This window comes from Sabethes cyaneus, chromosome 3 (genome assembly GCF_943734655.1).
Source record: "Sabethes cyaneus chromosome 3, idSabCyanKW18_F2, whole genome shotgun sequence".
Taxonomy (NCBI): domain Eukaryota; kingdom Metazoa; phylum Arthropoda; class Insecta; order Diptera; family Culicidae; genus Sabethes; species Sabethes cyaneus.
Window position 1 is genome coordinate 186,268,807 of NC_071355.1, and position 23,947 is coordinate 186,292,753.

General features: G+C 38.1%; 1 protein-coding gene across 1 annotated transcript in view; it reads left to right on the plus strand.

Annotated features, from left to right (window-relative positions):
- The window catches only part of LOC128741813 (uncharacterized), a 39,703-nt gene extending 38,474 nt beyond the window's left edge, over positions 1-1,229 (plus strand). The window contains exon 15 of the mRNA XM_053837873.1: positions 988-1,229. Coding sequence (XP_053693848.1) covers positions 988-1,229 — 242 coding nt within the window. The remainder of the gene's footprint in view (positions 1-987) is intronic.
- The last annotated feature ends 22,718 nt before the right edge of the window (positions 1,230-23,947 follow it).

Genomic DNA, 23,947 nt, shown 5'->3' on the forward strand with positions numbered 1-23,947 from the left:
TACCGGCACCAGGAAAAAGGCTCGACCAGTTCGACAGTATTTTCCGACTTCTGAGACGACTAGAAAATTGGTGACGAGGGGCATAAAATCGATTTAATGTTACATGCTGCTGAAGACGACGTTTCACTAACTTTGGACGAGGTTAGAAAAGCAGCTAGAGAGCTGAAAAACAGCAAAGCAGTTGGAAAGGACAGCATGCCCGCAGAACTTTTGAAAGTCGGGAGTGAATGGCGGTTTTGTGTAATCCATCAGACTATACTAAAGGTTTGGACTGAAGAGAAACAACCTACAGACTCCAATCAGTCCGCTAGGGCTAGGGATCTCTTGTCACCGCCGTCAACAATACGAGTAAGGAAATTCAACGACGCATTCCAGCCAGAAATTCGGTTTCTTTTGTCCTCTGCAAAACGATTCGATGTCAAGGTGCATACGCCGTCGCACGATGCTGATGACGTACAAAACGTTAATCAGACTGATAGCCCTTGACGTTGACACACAAACTATGCTTACGGAAGACATACGTGGACTTGCCATATTAGAATGATAAGTGTGTCGGACTGTTTTTGCCGGAGTACAAATGGAAAGCTCCGGGTAACACAAGCGAGTCACGAGCTCTATGTATTACTCGGAGAAATTTCCCTCAGACACCTGGCGAAAGTTGAAAGGTTGCGATTGTCAAGCTGATTCATAAGAGTCTTGTAGCCATCCGTGATATTCAGTGATTCGTCCTTTACGCTCCGAAACGTAGTCAAACAAAATTCAGTTTCATTTAATCATATTCGCGTGTTTCTTATACAAATTTCGCAAAAAAAAAAAACGATTTGAATGTATTTTACAGATCGAGAAGCAAATCTATAATACATTATTTTTGGTCGATTAATACTTGAATGTTATCCGATTATTACCGTGTAATCCTATAAACAATTTTATGCTACTCCACTTCCACAGAAAACACATAAATAAACTGATTATTATTTGCTTTTCTAGGTGTACAAGCATGCTCGTACCCGGGTACAGCCATCAGCGGAAGGATGTCGTCGGTTAAGTTCTACTACTCGATCGGCGAGAGCATCACGTTCACCTGTGATGCAGGGCTGGAGCTGCGGGGAGCTAAAATGTTGAAATGTCTCAAAAACGGCAAATGGTCCAACGCTATCCCTACCTGTGTCAATCCGGATGCCGTGAACGTGCGAAGTGACGCCAAGGGAATCTTTAAGCGGGACAATTAGAACCTGGGCTGGCACGCGAAAACTGTGTAACTGTGAATAACTATTTCAAGTGGAGTGGTTTCTGGTCCTGATATGCTTCCCCTGGGAGAGAAGTATACATATATCAATTAAAACGACACCGTAGGTGATAGAGTTTTAGGCGTTCCACATAGCCTGGATAAATCTAGTGTTAATGAAGACATGATCTAAACATATTGACTGTTAAAAGTTAACTGCAACAAAAAGGCACATCAGAAATATCATAACATTAATTTGTGATGTAATAAAAATAGTAGAGATAGGAGAACGTATTCCACTTTCCTGAGACACAAACATCCACACATACACAATTGCACACCGCTGGATAAGTGGTGTGAAGTTTAATTTGCCCTCCGGCACGTTAGGTTTTATTTGCTTGTTGGCTTTAGGTGGAAAACTGTTATGAATGGGTGGAATAATCAATTACTGCGATGTTGAGTCTACGATAATGGCAATCATATTAATGTTGGCAAATGAAAACGGTACAGACAATGGTAGTAAATGTTGTGTATGTAAATTGCTTCTGTTTGAATGTACTGGATAATAGGATGCTTTAATGTTGAGCGCTTGCTCGTAACTGCTGATCCCCTGGGGTATCTCTTATCATTGAATGATGGCTCTGTTTGTCAAACAACGTTTGCTCGGCAAAACTGTGAATGATTTTAGCTCATTTTTGTGGCTATTGTGTAGTAATTTTAAATCCAATGTTTCAATGTTACGGAAGGCAAAAAATTACTTTGGTCCTAACCAGTTATAGTAGTAAAATAGCGAAGCGTGTTTGAAATTTTTGTGCAGTCCCACCCCAGTTGTGATGTTGAGCTGTGGGTTTCCACAGCAATTAATTTATTAATATTTATAGTTTCATTTTCATAAATTCTGGATGCATACGAATTGGATGGCTCTGCAAATTTGACATATACAATAATTGTAAGCTGAAACGAAAATCAAAATGGTTGATAAAGCTGTGTATTGCGAGATTGTGTTTATTTTTGTGCAACTTTTTTCGCGTAGCATCGTTACGAGGCCGCCATCTAGTAATGTAAATATAGAGAATCGAGTGTAATAAATTTATTTATCTTCCAATCTAATACTATCGCTGTCAGAACTGAAATGCATTAAAATAATAAATCTCTGATAATGTTGCTTCTGTGCTGCATGCAAAAAACAGCTCCTGTAGTCAGCATCAAATTGTAACTGTTGAATAAACAAAAACCCGCACGCTCACACATAATCACAGCGAATGCTCAAATAAATATGAATTGACTAGAATCGTACGTTGTTTCAATTTGGCCGACATAAATTGTGAACTGCCCACAATGCTAATTGATTAGCATTAATTAATTACACAACTCTCATTAGTTATTCATCCGACGAAAACTTACACTGGGGAAGGGGACGGTAGGGGAGGGAAGGGGAGAACACTCAGCCTCCGTGTTTACTGCAATGCACCATATCCGTTTAGACAACCAGCAGGATGGGAACATTTTTTCCACATGTAAAGACAAGCGAAGCGGATAATAGGGGATTCTTTTCTGCTTCCAAATCTAGGCCAAGCCGGAGTCGGTTATTGGAGTGTAAAAATAATTGCTCTCTCCGGAGGCCGTAGTTCCGCACTATTTTAAGTAGGGTTGCGTTTTGTCAACTCATTTGGAAAAAAATATGCAGTTGGAGATCAGATTTATATTGGAATTAAGGAAGTCTGGCCAAGTAATGATGATGGTGGAATTGAGAGTGCAATGCCGGTTTAGTGTGATTAAAGTATTTAAAGGAGGCTGAATAAATTAAACGTTAAGTTGATATTTAAAATAATGGTTGCCTGATTTACTCGCAACTTATTATAAAATTAACAAAAAATGTCCATCAGTATTAAAGTTCCACAATTCAGTTGTCAGCCATTCATTCATAATTATAAAATGTCGGGAATATTATAGGTACTAAACACAGCCGCTACTACAGACACTATATTTGAATTACATTGCAGTCCCTAACAATGTCATTTTACAAAAGGCATGCAACATAATGGCCTCTCACAGCACACGCAACATAACAGAATCCCCAAGTTAATTCTGTTTGAAGGCACTGCACTCCAAAAATTGTCCCACATCGATTTAGTCCAGATTAGCGCTTGCTAAAACTATGGTGACACCAGGCGGGATTTTCTCCCGGAAAGGATTTCCCAAATCTCTGCAGTGATTCCGTGTAACACTTTCAAAGGCCTTCCGTATCCAATCCACCCAGTAGGATATCAACAAAGGTTTATAATTTCCATGAGTAACTCGCTGTTTCTCTTTTGATGTTTCAATGGAGGTAAGCGCATATAGCGTGAAAACCCATTCAAATAGTGAATTTCAAATCAACAAAGACACACCGTTGTTGTTGGAGGCAGGCAAGCTGCTTACAGTAGCGGTTGGCTATGGATCGGAGAAATGTTTAATTTTCAACCGGGAATTATTTCTGTGGAAGTTGGAAAAGCGGCTGTAAATGCAAAGTTTGAATGAAAATCTACATTTGTAAGGTGAGAGAAGAAAGTGAACAAAATTGAAAATATCTCAAGTGCAAACTGTAAGTGAGAAATGAGCATTCGTAGTTACACAATCATAAAGCAATGGAATTTTTTAACTTGTCTTTCGAAGGGAAAATTCTACAAGGGAAGGGAACGAAGGGAAGGGAAAGTTCTACAACTTTTTATTTTTGTTTTCTTTGGAACAAAATCCATTTGCAGAAGGTTTGGAAGATCCCCTGACGAAAAGGCCCAGTTTTACCAGTGCAGTGGCATTATCAACGAGCTTAGAACGGGCTTTGTAGGATTGGGTAGAATGCAGGATCGTGTGATAGAATGGAAGGCGATCAATGCGAGGATGAGTCTATTGAGGATAAAGGATAAAGGTTTTTTAAATTGCAGCATCATCGACGTACACTGTCCGTACGAAAGTAGACCCGACGATGAGAAGGAAGCGTGATGGATAGCTGGAGGCAACATATGACAGCTGCTCGTTACGGGACATCAAGACAAGATAATTATCGGGGATTTGCACGCCCAAGTCGGCAAGGAAGATAGGACTCCATCCCTCCTCTGTAGGGTACTCTTACCACTGTGTCCAGTATTTTGAACTATTGTATTATGCCCCGTCTTATTATTTTATTATACGTTTCAAGCTTACCTATCACTTATTGATGAAGGCTGGCAGGTGGAGCGAGTCATGTGCCAATCAGGGATGACTAGGTTTATGAACCTAGTACCCTGATCGGCGATGCCAACCAGATCTCCCCTTTTTGAGATACTGCAGTCTGCGTACTATTTGTGCTCCACGATTGCAGAGCAAGTGTTCCGAGGTTAAATATCATCTTGTACGAAACCGAGATTCCGAAGATGATATTTACTCTGACAATGTCCTGTCGCTAGATCGGTAAGCTTGCTGAGATCTCAGCAACTTTTGAGTAACTCTCATACTCGACGTTACATATTTTTAGATTGTTTGAGCGAATGTACAGCCACTCTACTGGCCATAACTGTTCGGCTCTCCTTTTGTTTCAGTCCATGCTCCAGCACACAGTCAGAGATCAGGGAGAGTGAATCTCGACCCGTGAGTAGAGAGTTGGAGCCACATCTTCGTTTGTAGACTCACAACGAGTCGGCGTGTTGAGGATAGACGAGGGTCAGGACTAAACCTCTGCTAGCACATCGTTCAAGTCCTGCTCCTTCCCTATTCTCCTCTTCACCTCATTCATTTCTTTGTTTTTCGGCAGAGAGAGTATGCACGGTAAGAAATCGTCCACTGCATCAGTGATCGGTTTGATGCAGCAAGGGCGAATTACTGTGGAGGGCGCCCTGGTATCCCACAGGTTGCGTTGCGGCGAGAGAATTTATAGAACCCCGTCCATCATTCTTATCTGTCCGCATACGACCCTAGTTTCCACCGGTTGTCCGATTTCCACTAAGGAACGTATCCCGGATGGTACCACGAGGAGGTAGAGATAGGAGTTGCTGAATAAGAGGTTGGGGAACTTCGTGGTAGTTCTGGAGCGCATTATTCAACCATTTACCATCCATAGAACTCCATAGCCTGCACACCGACACGCACTATAACGGCCAAAGTATAAACTTCGCAGCTTCCCGAGCAGGAGCGAAGACCAAATAATATAAAAACAATATCAAACTGTGTTATAGTGGTATATTTTGTTATTGAATAGATATGGAGATACATTGATAACACATTTTGTTATTGAGTAGGTATTTGAAACAGTGGTTGTAAGATGAGTTTAATAACTGATTTTGTTATCATATCTTATTTTGGCCTTAAAATGACATTCGATATATTTTGTACAATTTTTTTATTGATTAAAGAGATTTTAGATTATAACTATTTTATCAAATGATTTTTAATATCTCATATACTACTGCATTTGTTATTCAATACCTTAATAATACTAAAACATGTTATTCTAAACTCTGAATACAGCCATGTTATTGCTTTGTTATTCAAATAACACAAGTTCTTTTGGCCTTAAAGGAGTAAAATTTTGATATTATTTTTTGTTATTTTACCAACTATATCAGCCAAAACAAGACCAAATTTTGATATGAGTTATTTGATTTCCAATAACACATTTTGATATTATTTTGCTCTTCGCTCCTGCTCGGGTTGCCATAGATCATAGATCAAAGATCACAGATGTCCCGTTCTTCTCTTACATCGGGAACATCCTGGTGCGAATATTGACTTCGACCGTCACCTAGTAGCAGTATATGTACGCTCAAAACTGTCAACCGTATACCAGCCACGTCAAAGCCATCCTTCTCGGCTGAATATTAAGCAGCTAGATAACCCGCAGGCTGCCCAGAACTATGCGTGAATACTTTATGAGTCAATGTCTTCTTCCGAGGAGTTAGGTGCTTCAAGATGCCTCGAAGTATACCAAATTTTGAGTTTGACAGGGACTGCTAAAAATCGGTGGAGATGATAACAATGGATTGGAAAAAATATCTGAATATTGCCATTAGGGAGAACTTGGCCTAATACCGAAGAGCAAGGAAACAGTTAACTACGATTCTGACGAGAAAAACGCGTCAGAAGGAGGACAAAGATTGGAAAGATTTAAAACAACGATTTCGAGTTAATGACATGCGCCAATTTGACGAGAATGTGAACTAAACTCGCAAGAGCTTTACCGAACCTAAACACACCTAAACCGAACCACCATGTGAAGGGACGAGGGTGAGAATCTGAGCACAAACGAGCGCGAGGTGATTGACATGGGGAAGCATTTCTTTGAATGGCGAAGTGCCTAAGAGTCCCCATGGAAGATACTAATGTCCCAGCATCCCATGTATCAATTTGGGTTTTATTACCCTCTTATGATGGCACTTAAGACCAGAATTTGTCTTGAAGGCCACCATAAGAGTACAATAAAACTGACATTGTTACTTGGGATCTGATCTCTAAGAAGTAAATGAAAAAATCAGGTTGCTGAAGACTAACGAAGCCGCCAGTAAGGACCGCATACCATAGCAGAGCTTTAAAACAAGGCCGAGAAACGCTGGAAACACTGGGGTTATTTCCACGATTTGGGAGCTACCGGAGGTACATAGATGGAAGGAGTGGTTTGTTCAAAAAGGGTGATCGGATCAACGGCTGCAACTATCGTGAAATAAGGTTTGTAAACGCCGCCTACTAGATACTCTCCCAGATACTATTTCACCGGTTGTCATCGATAGCACACAATTTCGTTGGAAATCATTAGGCGGGGCTTGTAGAAATGTTGGGAGTATCACATCTTTATTGATTTCAAAGTAGCATACGATACACCAAAGTAGCATAGGGTAACCAACTCCTAGGCTTCGCAGATGACGTTGAAATGATAGCCAGGAGCTTTGCGTTACTCTACGCTATACTGTAAGCAGAGTCTAAGAGGATTGGGTGAAAAATAAATGCGTTGAAAACCAAATATTTGAAAGAAAGAAGTTCATAGGAGTCAATCGCGTGGGCGTGCCTTGCACGGAAGGTAACCGTTGACAGTGATGAACTAGAAGTGGTTGGCGAGTTCGTATATTTGGGATTGATGGTGACGACGGACAATAACATTAGTAAGGAGATCCAGCGGCATTAAACTGCTACGTTCGTAAATAGCTACGATTAAGAAGCATACGCCGCCGTATGAAACTGACAATGTACAAACTCCTTATAAGATCGGTAGTTTTTCACGGACTTGACACCGTGACGCTGTTCACGGAGGACATACGAGTTTGAGGTGGTGGACGAATATATATACCTCGGGTCGTTGATGACGTCGGATGACAACTGTAGCAGAGAAATACGCAGACATATTCTTGCCGGTAGTCGTGCTTACTACTGACTCCACAAGACCATAAGGTCTGGTAAGCTTCACCCTCGCTCCAAATGTATCATAAACAAATAAGACCAGTAGTCCTCTACGGGCACGAAACGTGGACAATGCTCGACGGGGATTTGAAAGCACTGACCGTTTTTGAACGTCGCGTACTGAAGCTGGCGCAGCTCTTCGGCGATCCCAGTATCCAGAAAGTTGCTAAAGCTGGAAGGGTACAATGGGCTGGACATGTTGTGAGAATGCCGAACAACAATCCCGCAAAAATGGTTTTCACCTCGAATGCGGTTGGTACCAGACGCAGAGGTGCGCTGCATGCTCGATGGTTAGACCAAGTGGAGCATGACCTGATAAGTGTGGGACAGTCGAGAAATTGGAGAGCCAAGAACCGAGTGAGTTGGCGGAACATTATATTGCAATCCAGCAAACATTTTCGTACGTATATCAAAGTAACAAATATGATATATGTACCGATATATATCTAGAAAAATCGCATTAGGTGCACGAAATCAGCCTATGCGTACTGTTTTGGAGGCAGTATACGTACTGAAAATTATATGAAAACAATTCACATTCATAAGTATTTGTATACGATGAAATCCGACTCAACATGATTAGTTTCATAATGCTATACAATTCTGTGATGAAAATCGTATGTGAATCAGTTACTATCATTTTTTACGAATAAATGTAAACTAGGGTGCGCTTTATTAAGCTCTATGTGCGATTTCGAGTTTATTTAGCGATATTTAAGATGATTTTCACACATTATTTTACGATTTGTGGTTTGCTGGGAAGCCAAATCCTGATGAACAGCGAGCCAGGATAAGTAAGTAAGTAATGTTTTTGCTGCTTGACAGCATCCACCATTATTCTATATAGCTTTCCGCTTTGTTCTACAAAGCTATAAGTACAAAGCCTGCTGCGTAAAAAAGCTAAATTAGTTTGTCAGCTATTATTATTGTATTAGCTTCAAAATATATAACGATGGAAAGAAAAGCTAAGGATTTATTATCAAATCATCCTGATTATTTGGTTTATTGAGACCAAAATATAATATCCGAAAGAATTTTCAGCAGTTTCCGTAGTTGCGCAGCATATGCGTGTTGAATTTTATCGTGCATTTTGGAATGATCGGTTGCTAAAATCAAAGAATTTCTGTTTGTGAGCTAAAAAAATGCTAGAATATGACAGGATGGTCTGGTATACAAATGTTTTCGGTTTTTAACTCTGGTATTCTTCATAATATCAGCAATAATCCATTTGTTCAGGTCATTTTATTAAAAATATAAAACTAGCAGATTAATTGCGATTTGGCAAGCAACCACAATAAAATCAATATTGTATTGGTACACTATTGTATTGTTACGCCTTCTCCAAGAAACACTTAAAGTAAGTTTATGAGAGATATGGCGCAGCCAGCTAGTTGTATCGAGGTAATTTAAGCAATCACAATAAATTTGATTTATGAACAGTTTTGTTATGGCTTTATAGCTAGTATTGTGTGATTCGTATTAGTTTGATATTGCCTAATACCATAATAAAAACAGAGGTAAGGATTAATATCGTAATAAAACCTTTATAAAAACCTTTAAAATTGGTATGTATAGATATAATATTATGGGGCATCGCGCTGAGTACGGAAACTTGGTTCTCTTTGGAGAATTTGAAGGTGTCAACTCAAAAAATCCTTGAGGATAACCAACTCTTTCTGAACGCACATTACTTCACAGAGCAAATTTTAAATTTTGTAATGACCCCGGTAGCCGTTGTACTTCTAGAATCTTCGAGAATGTAACTGATTTTTGTCTCCGAGCAGCACTGTCACTCCGCCATCGGCTGATCAGATGCTAGGATGCAACGCTCCTGGTATCATGGAGGCGTCTATTGCCCCACCGAGGCGTCTATTACCGTGGGGGCTCTGTAGCCACAAGGTTACCGAATCTGCTTTGACAAGCGAATGGTCGTGGGTTCGAATCTTAGTAGAATCAGGCCATCGTCAAAGTGACTTTAGCATGGGTTTATTCTCAGGCCCCTCATCACCCTTCCTTCATGCTGAGTTCTACATTATCCCGAAGACGCTTCTCATGGTTAGTATACTGGACCTATTGAGGTAATAGTTTTGAACCTCATGAGGACTCACCAGTTCTAACTATAATGAGGCGAAACAGGTTTGGTATAGTAGGACATGCATCGAAGCAAGGGTAAAACCCTCATACACATAAGCACGCATAAAAAAATATCAGCTTATTGTTTACTCAATAATGATAAAGCACAGAAATGCAGTGCAGAATACAGCATACACCCGGGCAACATTCCAATAGATTAAAAATGTTGTGGTCAAAGTGATAAGCCCACACAAAAAAAAAATTGCGGAATATGGAACGGGGTTCCATATCTAGATAATTCCTACAACAATTTTCTCGATGACCCAGTTCCCGTTTCCAGTTTTGTGTCTGATGCGTAGTTGAACTCCTCCGGGTATGAAATGGGGAAGGCAACTAGGAAAAGCGCCTAACATAGCTTTAGCCATCCTAAGCCCCTACCTAGCGCCTCCACGTGGCCATACCTGGAAATACATCAATTTGTATAATTGAGTAGCCAAACTAGGAGCTGCGGGGTTGTCTGGTTTTCAGTTCCTAACCTTACAACTGTAGTTTTAGGCAACCATTGAACCACACGACTTCATGTTCAAGTGTTATATTATTTAAACCAGTGTTGGCATATGCTGAACCCAAGTTGAATCGAAGTCATTTTTCTTTGATTCATGTTCAACTCAAACTTGCCTCATCGCAGCGTTTAAAGTTTTTTGCGGACCGCATACTCTGATCAAATGGTTCACACTTTGGTACGAAACATTGGTAACATCATGCGATGTACTTCGACGATGCACGCGATGTACCTGCGATGAATTGAGGCGACGTGTTCAGCATGGATTGCTGATTTTGTGGGTGCGCACAGCACAGCAAAGGTGAAAGAAACTGTGTCGGTAATGTTCTTCTGACCGTTATGCTATTAGCAAATCTGATGTCAATGCGCTTTAATGAATATTTAAATTACGATTGGTGATTAAAATGTAATTTTAATTATTTAACACAATACGGCCATTAAATCATTCAAAAATATTTATTTTCGCGTTAAATTTTGTTTATTCATTTGTTTCTTTTTACTGCTTTGAAGCTTTTAAAAATTTTCCCGCTTGACTTTTGTTTAAAATTATGGTATTCGGTTTATTTAGCCAAAACTAAAACGTTTTTTATACATAATAAACAGAATTTAATGTTTAAATGCTCGTTGAACTTATATATGATTTAATATATCAGAATATATTCTATAATATATTCTGGACTTGGCATAACCTTGAGCAACGCTTAACTGCAGGGTTGATCTGTATCTTTAATTCTTTACACAAATGAAAGATGCATACTAGTGATGCCAAAAGTATGAAGTATTTTCAAATCAATTCAATGTAGCATAACTTTCAAAGATTTGACTTATGAATCATGATTTAAATTTTTCTATTGATTCAGGACTTTTGATTAGTGTTATTACAAAGATTTGGATTCCCCATCAAATGATTCTATTACAGAATTATAGCTCCAGTTGATATTTCTATCAAAGTTTGTTATAAATATGTTAGGAAAACTTGCGGTACATAAAATGTTTTACAAAGATTCTATCTCTTTCTGTTATTTATAACACGTTTTGTTACATTTTAGTTATAAAGCAGGGCAGAATGCTGGTGTTTGATCTTGACAACTTGATATAAACTAGATCAAATAAAACCATAATTTGATATATTTGTGATATGCCTAGAGCGGATTTTGTTACAATTTTTGTTATTTTAAACGAGCCTAAGTTTATAGCAAAATGCAAAGCAGATTTTGTTATAAAAAAAAATGTTATTTAGAACTCATCCTGTTATAAATTTTTTATTTTCATTTGATTGGGTTGGCGTGTCCGAGTTGCAAGTTTTAACCACTTAGGGCAGCTGCCCAAGGGGTTGGTGTTTTCTCCTCTTATTCTTTCTGCTAGTTTTATTTGCCGACGGTCTGATAGAGCAATTGTCGACAATCTGAGACAACCTAAACCAGAAAAGAATCTCAATTACAATAATAGGGTATTTTGCCTATCATTGAACGATTCCACCCGAGCAGGAGCGAAGAGCAAAATAATTGATATAGTTTGATATAGTTTTGATATTATTTTGGTCTTCGCTCCTGCTCGGGCAATGATTGAACAGCGTCCAATAAAACGCTAATTCTAGAATACATATACGCTCAAACCCTATCAAAGTGCACGAATTACAAAAATTACAAGGCTTGCATTTTAGATTGAAGACCCCTTTACGATAAGGATATACAAGGTCTAAAACTAATGTTTAATTCAAAAAGTAATCAAAAGTATTCAAAATGTGACAAAACAGCGAAACAAATCATGGATCTGTAATTATCGTTCGCTGTATGTTACATACATAATTTCATACTTTTCACCGGAAGAAACTAGAAGTCTAATATTGATTAATCAAGGGCATAGCCGCAAACAAAGCAATTACAAGAAAGTTTTTGTGGTTAATTTTTATTTGTTGTTTCATTAGTCAGACCGATACGTATTTCGCCTACGACTTGCTGGCTTCATCAGTGTCTGGTTTGAATTTGAACTTTATTTGAAAACCTATTTAATAATAAATAGCTTGTCTATAAAACCATTCGGGTGCAATTAGAATGCTGAATCAAATGTACTGAGAAAATCGAATGAGTCGCAGAAATGTGAAAACACCTTTCAATAAAAAAAGTACTTAAGCAATATTGGATAACAATCCAATAAAATGAAAATGTAATGTTATCCACCTTTCAGTGCCTTATAAGGCAACTGAGAGTTATCAAATCAACTCAACCATTACTGAAAAACTTAACCAATAATTAATATTACATTATGGTAATAACGTGTATTAAAAAGTAAACTTATAATTTAAGAGTTAAGCACTAGTTGAATGATATCACATAGAACTCCTGAGTATATCAACCAACTTCGCAGAAGTCACCTATCCTCTAGGAGATCGTTTTGACATTTCTGCCAGCTTTTTGGACTTTCGGACCACTGTGCGGTGGGAAAAAAGTATTCTAAAAAATTTTACTTGCGTTAAAATAAAGGTTTTCCGAGTTTTCTTTAGAATGTTCCGTTATCGTGCAAATTTGTGAAAAACGTTTCCAGGTTATACTTCAATCAATCGCTGAGAAAACTTTCGCACATCTAATTAACAAATACTATAACAAAGGTTTAAAAATTGGTCGAAAAACACGAAATTGATCCAAGTCACATATACCAATCGATAGGGTTCGACGATTTGAGCAATGTCTGTGTGTGCATGTGTGTGTGTATGTGTGTGTATGTGTGTGTATGTGTGTGTATGTGTGTGTGTATGTGTGTGTATGTGTGTGTGTATGTGTGTGTGTATGTGCGTGTGTATGTGTGTGTGTGTAATGATTTTTGCTATCGCCTGTTTCTCAGAGATGGCTGAACCAAATCGTTCGATATTACTTTTGTTTGAAAGGTATTATTGTCTAGTAGATCACTATTGAGTTGTTTCATGATACAATGTTTCGTTTAAAAGTTGTAAGCAATAGTGTGAAAACTACGTGACATGGGGTTTTCCAGAACTACATGAGCGATTTCAACGATCTTGGTATCAAATGAAAGCTCTTGTTAAAGCTAAATTGTTCAGGAATTTTTACTGAAAACAAACAAGTAGTTCAAAAGTAATGCTTAAAAAACCTGTTTTGACAAGGTAATAATTATCGCCTGTTTCTCACAGCTGGCCAAACCGATTTATGCGGTATTAGTCTCATTTGAAAGGTAATATATCCTAATAGATCACTATTGAATGAGTTTTTGATTGGACGTTTAATTTGAAAGTTATGAGCAACCGTATACACCACACCAAAACTAACAACAATTTATAATGGTTTTAACTAAGATAATTTATCTAATTTCAATTATTTTAATATCAAACGAGAGGTTTTGACTCTACGCGTGTAATGGTATGGTATACCTCTATGTTTGCTTGTTTTGGAACTATGGAATTTTGATTATAAAAAATACCTAAATTTTGACTTCTAAGTACTCGACTTCCAGCAGACATTTTACATTTGCTGATAGTTTTGCTGCATACAGACACCATTTTTCCGTATGAAGAAACAAGAGAAAATTCCAGTTTGGGCCAAATTCTGGTACACCTCACATGCTGATTGCTTCGTTTCTGTGATTTTTATTGTTGTTCACAGTTTTCAATTCTGTACAGACTAGTATTACTATGTACTATCAACTTAAATTAACAATTGCCTTTCTAAACCTACTTTTACTGATATTCAAGTCAAATACATGAGATACTTCGTTAAAAAGCCTACAACAAGCGTGCAGCGGGTTATTCTGACCATACAATGTTCGGTGCGTTGGAGTCCAAAGCAACGTATAATGGCGGTTTATGCTGATCTATTTTCCCAACAATTTAAATTATTAATGTATTGAAAAATTATGACATTTTGTCCATAATATGCTTATTGAAGAATATACGTTAGTTAAAAAACGATTTTTAACTTTATAACAATATGGCGTTGGAAAACCTACACGTGTTGTACAAAATACAACAGCGTGAGTAACCGAAGGTTAATAAAAATTGATGAAAATTATTCAAGAAAACTCTATTGATGCGAATCAAATACCATGCTGCATCAAAATCCGGACGGTACCAATATCCGGACACCTTCATTAATTTATCCTTATTAAGTAATAATATATGCAATTATGAAGTGTAGCTATGTAGATAATTTTGCAAATATATCTAAGATTGCTTAAACATAATCGGTGGCTAAGTAGGCTGCGCAGAATAACTCAAATAAATCCAAACGTAACTTTGGTGTCAAACAGCGTCTTTTTCCTGCGAATTTTCTTAGATTACTAATAAATAGTACATTCAAGTTTTAAGGTTTTGGGAACTTATTATAACAAGGAAATCAATTGTTTAAGCTAAGCATCAATAAAGAAGATAAGTTTTAATTATTTAAGGAAGTGTAATTCATTAAAGTGTTAAAATAAGGTGTATTTTACTAAATTATTATACTGTCCGGATTTAAAACCATGTTTTTAAATCCGGACATGCTTGACTGTTGATGGTAACTGCTTAATGTTTTTCTTGAAAAATGCGAATGGACACGCTGAACAATGCAGTAGCTATGATATAAGAAGGAGCCTCGATTCATGGAACCGTCAAAATATTTGGAATACTAAAAACTACACTTGAATGTGGATTGGAGATATGCTGGTGATCGCAGAGGCATTCAGACTGCGCTTTCAAGTGATGAGGAGAAAATCGTGTTGGATTTCGTTACTGTTAGTGCAGAGTCAGGATTAAAAGTGAAAAACTGTATAGAAAAATGAGTATTCAATGCTTGTTTGTACAATTGCTAAGTTGTTTGCCTATAGGCATGAGTTTTTTAGATAAAATATTGCCTGTCCGGAAAACGATCCAAAAGTGTCCGGATTTTGATTCATTAAGATGTGAAGTGTCCGGATTTATGAACAAGACAAGCCATTTTATTTCTCTTATTTTAAAGCTTTTATTAAGTTTCTATCATAAAATCGATATGCTACTGCACGTTTAACCTTTGAATTGTATAACAGAACAAAGCAATTATCGTTATGTTGCGAAATTATTTTTTACGGAGCGTATTAAAAATGTGATCTGCTTAAGTGTCCGGATATTGATGCAGCATGGTAGAATGGCATTACAGGAAATTATGCATAGTTCAAAAACCTATAAACTTGGCCTTTACTAGGCAATGTATGTGTTAAAGAATAAGATTTCCTCTTACAACTTACTTTTATTTGCACTTAATCAGATTAATAACAACTTACTTATTCTTATTCAGCAATTTCATGAAAAAAGGATCTAGCAAAATTCAAAAGTGTTCCTATTTTGTTCCAATTTTGTAAACTTATTCAATTTTCAAACATTTTATGTAAACCAACGCCCTGTGCAACGTTAACCAATAGATGAATTATGTTCCGAAAACGTGTCGATTTCTATCTCAAATAGCAAGACCGTATAACAAAGGTTCCTTTCACCACTAGGTGGATTAAATCGGGTTTTATAACAACTAATTGCGGTACAACGCATGGTTTATGTATGGCTTATTAATTAAGAAAAAATGGCATCTGCGAATATCCGAAACCCGAAGTAGCAAAACCCTTTAAGCCGGAGCCCACACAATTGTGTAGGTGAGACATGACTACTTTTAAAAGTTTTTCGTTTCCTCTCTAAACGTCTTACATTTACATATATGGCACCAATCGTTTGTGTAAACATCATAACTCGTAGAAAAAATAGAAAATAGCTGAAAATAAGTTTTATTTTGTACTTAGATTAATTATTGCCTAATCTTCTAAATCTTGTGAAAACAGCAAAAAGTTTTATCTGTCGTATTTTCTTATTGGATCCGTATTTTCTTATTGGGTCCGTATTTTCTTATTGGATCCGTATTTAGAAATTGCTTAGCTACAGTAGTCATACCTAATCTGTAGAAACAAATATTCCTAGTAAATCATTTCTCATGTGTACAGTAGGCAGGCAGGTTTTGCATTGCCTGCTATTTCGATTTTCTCAGTGCGCATACAATCCGACCGTCAAACATCGCCTAATTCATCGCAAACATATACTCAAGTACGAACCGAAGCACAGGATCCGCGCACAAAACTTACAAATGAGTTCGGGCACAGCCTGTTAGGTTTTGGCACAACCTCAGAATGATAGTTCAAGCAATGTTGTAAACTTGCTTGGATGCGTGTGCAGAGTCACACTTCCAACATTGATTTAAACTAATATTTTTTGTAGACTAATCTATTTTCAGAGACCGTAATAAGGCGCTATATCCTTGGTCAATTGTCGCTTGGCTTCTTGTGTCCAGTAGTTCATCCCCGAGGGTCCGGAGTATCACATAACCTTTATCAGCAAAGATACTCCCAACAACTGTAAATTAATCATTATCTTTATGAGAAGCGTTTGATACGGGAAGTCCACGCTTTCTTCCTTCCGCTTGATTTCAATGAGTTTAATGGAATAGGACATTATTTTTGGTTCCGCTGGATTCCTTGGAACAGGGAAGGGTGGAAGTGCAACGTTGAAAATTATCGAGGGATTACATCGCTATGCCCCTCGGTTTGATCACGGTTATCCCCTTACAGGACTTGAGAAACTACAAGTTTCCTTACCGTTCCGTAAGTGGCTCGTACCCAACACACCGTAGACTAGGTGGGAAATTCGAATCCAAGTTTTCGGACGCATTCAGCAACTTCGCTGGCATTGAACTGCAGCGTACATCCTTTGTAGTACAAACTAGAGTTTTGTCTCCAATATGGAAATTAGGAAACTGCTAAAAGCTAAACTAACGCCCAGCTGATGAACTAAAGGCTCAGCTGATAGAGTACATTATAATGGCAAAGTGTAATTAACCAAAAAGTTAAGTTGAGCCTGCCATCATTCAAGGGAGCAATTTGATTAAAAATTGATTCAAATACTTTACGACCTCATTTCGGAAACGCGTCCTCAGCGAGCGAAAATTGGAGATTGGCGCTTGAGCGCCATTAAAAGCTGATCCCTGCTTTTTGCTAATGCATGACATGAATAAAATGCGCCTGCATCAACATAATATACCCAGATGCATAGGGCAACCACACGACGAGGTGCCTGAAATAATTTCGGATGAAGTACTATTCAAAACTAGGACACATAAGTCAGTCATGCCACCATTTATTCTAAAAGCGTAAATTACGTTTAAAGAGTCTAAACATGAGGGCCCCTTTGTTAAGTTAATGTTAATGATTTCCCAATTCATTTGAACAAATTGTCACTACAAAACTTAGGGGCCCTTTTTTGCCACCCTACATCGATGCTTACAGCCAGCGGCAACGCTAGTGAGCAGTAAAATTGGCTCAATGATTTTGCCAGTTATCCTGAAAGCGCCATAACTCAAATGAATGCACTTGAGTTTTCCACACATTTGGCTAACATCGCTCGCCTCGAATCATACACGGCAGCTAGCGACTGCAGCAGCGGGACAGCGCGATTCAGCAGGACCCTGACGGCACACGTTTGTTACAAACTGCGGTAGTATCACACTTACAGCTCATCCCCTTCTGTGTGATAGCGGCGGCTATGCGATGGTGTATAATTTCGCGAAAGCTTAACATCTATCTGGCGCGGCGCTTGGTGTAGATGTCTGCTGAACAAACGGCCATAGAGGCCTCACTTGAGATGCACCATACTGGCGGGCACTGGGTGGGAATCGGGTGAAATTATACAAAAAACATTAATTGAATTTAGTTATCAACTGCATTTCAGTTCGGTTAAGCAGTTAATAAAAAGTGGCAATGAATGGAATTTCGCATTTTTTGTTAAAGTTTTATTGAGAAACCTAGTTTTTAGCAGACGGTGCGCATAAGAGCATTGTACAGCATCGTGAAAAGTGGTACGTTGCAGAATGAACGAGGATTGAGGCAAGAGTCTATAATTACTATAGTAACATATATATAGAGAGCGGGAATTCACGACGAACGCTCGCTTTTTATTACTCGTTCGCACTTACAGCGGGCGCGCGCTGGGGTCCTAGAGTCGTTATTGTAATGACTTTTTCCCACACTTGAAAGCTCAAGCTCAGCCCTATAGCAAGCAGCAGTCAAGCAGCTGCAATCGTCACCAGCAAGGAATGCAGTAGCAGCAGCTGCTGCTGCATCGGTACGTCGTTCTCGTGTCGGTGCAGGTTACTGCCACCGATGCTGAAGTCCTTGTGAAAACTGGGCTACACAACCGAAAGAGCAACAACAAAAACCATTCTTACACAAAAGCCGAACAAAATGAATGTGAAGAATATGAGTGACTGAGCAGCTTTATTTGAATTACGGGAAGTCGTTGTACGGTTTCCACTGTGCAAATCCAACGTGTTTCACATAAACTAAACAACGTAAGAAGAGACGACAACTATGTATATTAATTCTGTAGCAAACACATATAGGTATCAAACAACAGGTAGACATTAATCTGATTTCATGAACTGAAGCGTGCTTTGAATTGTTCTGATGCAGGCTATATGTGGTTTAGATCATTGACAATCAATCGAGAATATGCTGAATGCATTAGTAACAACAAACAAGCCTATTTCTTGTGGTAGAAACTGCTCCAATGCTACATTCCCCTCCATTTGCAAGTTATCCTCATACAATAAGTACTTAATTTTCATGTCCTATTTATGGACAAAACAAAAGGGATATGTTCTGGAGAAGTATGATGAGCATTGAAGTGCATTGTACTCGCAAGGCTACGGAACCCCCTTTCATAAACGCCCGAATAGTGTTTCGAGTTTTTTTCATATTCTGTACTCTATTGTTCAAACTGGTAAGATGTTGATGTTAGATAAAAATTTATTAAATACTATGTCAACTCTAGTTTAGATTTTGGAACTGATTTTCGTCATTCGTTTAAATCATGCTCTGTTGGTTTAAGTCATACCTCACTGAACGCTTCATGTCCGTCAAAGTAGGTAGCATTATCTCTTCGCCATTCCCCGTCACATCTGGTGTGCCCCAAGGCAGTCATCTCGGCCCGTGTATATTCCTCCTCTACTTGAACGATATCAATGAAATCATCGTATGCTGATGATGAAATCATGAAATCATCGTATGCTGATTATTTAAAACTCTTTGCCGTTATCAGAAATAACACAGATACTGATTTTCTGCAAGCACAGCTGGATAATTTCGCCGAGTGGTGCACAGCGAATAGAATGGTACTGAATATCTTCAAGTGCTCGTGCATTTCTTTTACACGCAAGAAATCAATTGTGTACTATGATTACAAAGTCTCTGGAACATTCTTGAAAAGGGAAACATATGTAAAAGAATTCTGCTCGTTTCAAAATTATCTTTTAAAGAACATGTGGCCTATGTTTCTGCCAAAGCTTCGAAAAATCTTGGCTTTTTATTTAGATTTCCTAAGAATTACAATATCCAATGTTTAAAAACACTATGTTGTTCTTTAGTGCGGCCAATAGTAGAATACGCTGCAGTTGTATGGGTACCGTACTACCATAACAGCATCCAACGGATTGAATCTATCCAACGAAAATTTGTTCGATACGCCTTACGCTTTCTCCCTTGGAATGGCCCTTCAAATCTTCCTAGTTATGAACACTGCGGTAACCTGATCGGGCTTGACGCTTTAGCTATACGACGACATATTGCTAGAGCATTGTTCATATCTGATATTTTAAATTCCCAAATTGACAGCCCAGATATACTCCAACAACTAAACATCAATATCTGGCGACGACCCCTCCGATCTCACCCCTTTCTCAATCTTCCTGCTTCACGCACTAATTAGGGCCAAAATGAGCCTCTCTCGAGCATGTCTCGCGTCTTCAACCGTTGTTTTAATGTGTTTGATTTCCATTTGTCCTGTTCTGTCCTTAAAAAAGTCTTTTTGCGTGCTTTGAAGTAAATTACGTGTAAATTAACTTATATATAATAAGGAACTTTGTGTAATAATTTTAAGTCCTCAACGTAATGTCCTTACTGTAATTACTCTATCATTTGGTGTAAACTGTTGGTTCCAAAATGAAGGTTTTGTGCCTACGGAAGAAGGAGCGTCGAACACTGCCCGAGCAGGAGCGAAGAGCAAAATAATATCAAAACTATAACAAACTAAAGTATAATATTATATTTTGTTATTGAATAGATATGGAAATACATTGATAAGACATTTTGTTATTGAGTAGATATTTAAAACATTGGAAGATGAGTTTGATAACTGATTTTGTTATCATATCTTATTGTGACCTTAAAATGACATTCGATATATTTCATAAAATATCTTTTTATTGATTAAAGTGATTTTAAATTATAAATATTTTATGAAATAATTTTTTAATATGTCATATGCTACTACATTTGTTTTTTGTTATTTTACCAACTATGTCAGCCAAGACAAGATCATATTTTGATATGACTTATTCGATTTTCATAACACATTTTGATATTAGGCCGTATTAGGGTTGGGAGTTCCGACAGCATTTTCTGAGAACCGGTATTTCGATACTGGAAGCATCAGTACTGGTACCCGAGTTTTTAACAAGAAAAATATTGTACTTAAAAAAATCTTAATACTTATATTGATTTGGGGCCCTGTTCAAAGCCACCTTACAGTACCTATTTCAATTGTACTGTCACTCAAGTAACCGGACCCAAATACAATTTGGGTTTTATTACGTGTCTATGATGGCTTTAATGACAAAAATTAGTCACGAAAACAGCAAAAAAGATTGAACAAAACACACATTGTTACTTGGAGAGTCACCCATGTCGCTTGTGTTCCTATCTAAAAAATTTAAGTAACGTGACTGTGAGAATAGGACCATTCTTAACATTCTTACTCTTAGCCTTAACAGAGTTGGCGGTTGCAAAAAATCGAGAGATTCTCATCGTGCACTTGATGAAAATCGGGAGGCTATGGTCACATCGCAAGGATGACGGACGACTATGCACTAAACTCTTCAAGAAACCCATCGGCGTCAGGAATAGAGTGGCCCAACGTCTTAGAGGGCTCAACCAGGTTGAAGCTGACAGGCGTGTGACGAGAAGCTCAACCGAGTACAGAAGAAACAAATCATTGATACAGTATGAACCACCTCGGCAATATGCTGCTAGAGGAGATTTCAATAATTCAACTTAAGAAGCACAGAATATTCAATGTACTAACCTCTTTGCGAAAACAAATCTTAGTTACAAAACTGACAGACTTTCTCAGTATTTTTCCCTGCAAGACAAATTGAACTCAAGGCACCGTAAGGCATAGCCCAATACTAGCTCATTAATTCTTGAGTTTCAAAGTAAGTGAATCCATTTTGTAGTGTTTTTGGAAAAAAGGCCTAATCGAACTCCTTGGAACTGGAACTGCTTTGTGTTTCTAAAGTCCGTTTAAATTTTTCTTCACGCTAAGCATGTTATAATCACTTCGACAACGCTCGGTGGTGCCTCATCCACGATTTCCTCAATTTTGTTGCTGTGTCAAACTACTGAAGTAACTCCTCCGCTTTTTTCATCAAAATATTCCGCACAGTTTTGGAAAATATTTTAAAATTGATACTCACCTTCGTTTTTGAGGATGATTGTTAGAAAAATTGAATAATTGATCAGTACCGAAAGTACCGGTTCTCTCTCGTGTCAGTACCGGTATTTCGGTACTGGAAAATCAGCCGGTAGTACCGGTATTCCCGGTTCCGGTACTCCCGGTATCCCAACCCTAGGCCGTATGAATAAAAGAGTTAGAGCAAATGCTCCCATACGAATTAAACGGGAATAGTAAACTGTTTTATTCATACGGCCTATTAATTTGGTCTCCGCTCCTGCTCGGGTGTTCCACTTCCGCGGGTTTTTCCCTTCTCGAAAATAAAGTAAAAAAAAATAAAATAAAATAATTATACAAGGCAAAGAATGGCCATTACATTTTTCTATCGGGTGGAAATTAGCCAAATTTAGCATAGTTTCCCTTTAAAGTGTTTCGTTTACATTCTGTGAATTTCGTAGTTGTGCATTTTGTTTCGGCCAAGATAGAACCCTACTGGCACGGTTGTTACAAAATTGTTGTTGTTGTTCAGTCGTAATTAGGGCTGTCTAACCGGTAGTACCGGTAGTACCGAAACCGGTAATACCGGCCAATTTTGGGATACCGAAATACCGGTTTTGGAAAGGCAAAAAACCGGTATTTCCGGTATTTTCTAATCTGCTTGTTTTTTCCAACTCCTTATTCGAATAAGAACTAAATTTGATAAAAGATTATAAAACTCTTAGAAAAACAACTTGGTGTTAATGCCGACGAGATTCTTCGACTACTAACAATGAAGAGAGTGAAATTGTGGGTTAAATAATTCGAATAGCTCTTGAACCCGTTTAAGGCACCGCAGAGTAACTTTGCTGTAAAAATGATTCATTGTATGAGCCAGAAGTCGCGTTTCAATTTATTTTTGAACAAGTTGATATTCAAAAGCCACCAAATTACTCGACGCTCTCAAATGACGAATTTAGGAAGCAAGATCAGGGCCCTGAAACGTCACTTAAAATAGCAAATTGTTATTTAACAATGAAGTAATGTAGCTTCAGTTTCAACAGAACCAGCGCCGCTTCGTTTCAAAACTGGCTTCAATCAGTGTCATTGGAACGATGACGACCGATTTCAAAGTTTCATTTGTATTTCTCTATCAAATATTTAGAAGAAGTGTTGCATATTATGATTAATCTACTCAACATCGACAAATCGTGTCTGACTGTCAATCGCCGTCATTTAACACAGTCAGTAGCTTCAGCTGAAGCTTGCTTGAAACGTTCTGTTCACCAAATGAAACAAGTCGCTTCATGTTTGAAGCTAAGGTAAGAGAAAGTTAGCTTCATTTATTTGTTTCGACGATGCCGGGTTCTGATCAGAATACGGGAATCTTTGCGCTTTTTGAGCATTCTTTCCATCAAAGGATCTGCCAGGAAAGAATTTTGAATATTTTTCAAGTCTTTCGAGTGATACATTGATTAAACAAGGAGATGAAATCTGCATCCCACTATCTGCGAATAGTGGGATTGATAACAGAGAAGAGAAAATATTTGTGAACGATGATGAAGAGGATGACGTTATGCAGGAGTTCAGGTTTGGGGATGGAGAAAAAATTGTTGAGAGGCTATACGAGACCGGGGTATTATTTATGCTGGAAGCTACAATACAAGATATTTTGTAAATAATTAAAGGTGGGTTTCCCTACTATAAATTTGAAGAAATGAAAGGAAAATACCTAATGCGCTTGGAGCCATTCCCCAGACATCGATGAAACCGGAAGTTTTTTCAATTGTTGGAAGTGTTGGCAATAAAATTCGTTCTAGTAAGGGAATTAAATCGCTAAGTAAGAGTATAATATCTGCTTAAATTCTACTTTGCTAAGCAACAATACTGAAGCTAAAGTTTCAAAATAAAAAGATTCACTGAAAAACATCGACATTTCTATTGATTTCGAATAATCTGCCAATACCGGTATTTTACCGGTTTTACCGGTATTTTCTACGCCAATACCGAAATACCGGTTTTCACCAAAAGCGCCCAATACCGACAGCCCTAGTCGTAATGCAGTTGCATCAATTAAATGGACTACTAAACCTCAAGTGTGCTACGCCAGAGTGTTGTACGATCCGGAGCTTTCCCACCGTGGTTTGGAAAAGGCTGAAGACCTGCACATTATCCATCTCTTTAATTTTTTTACCTTAGTTGGCTT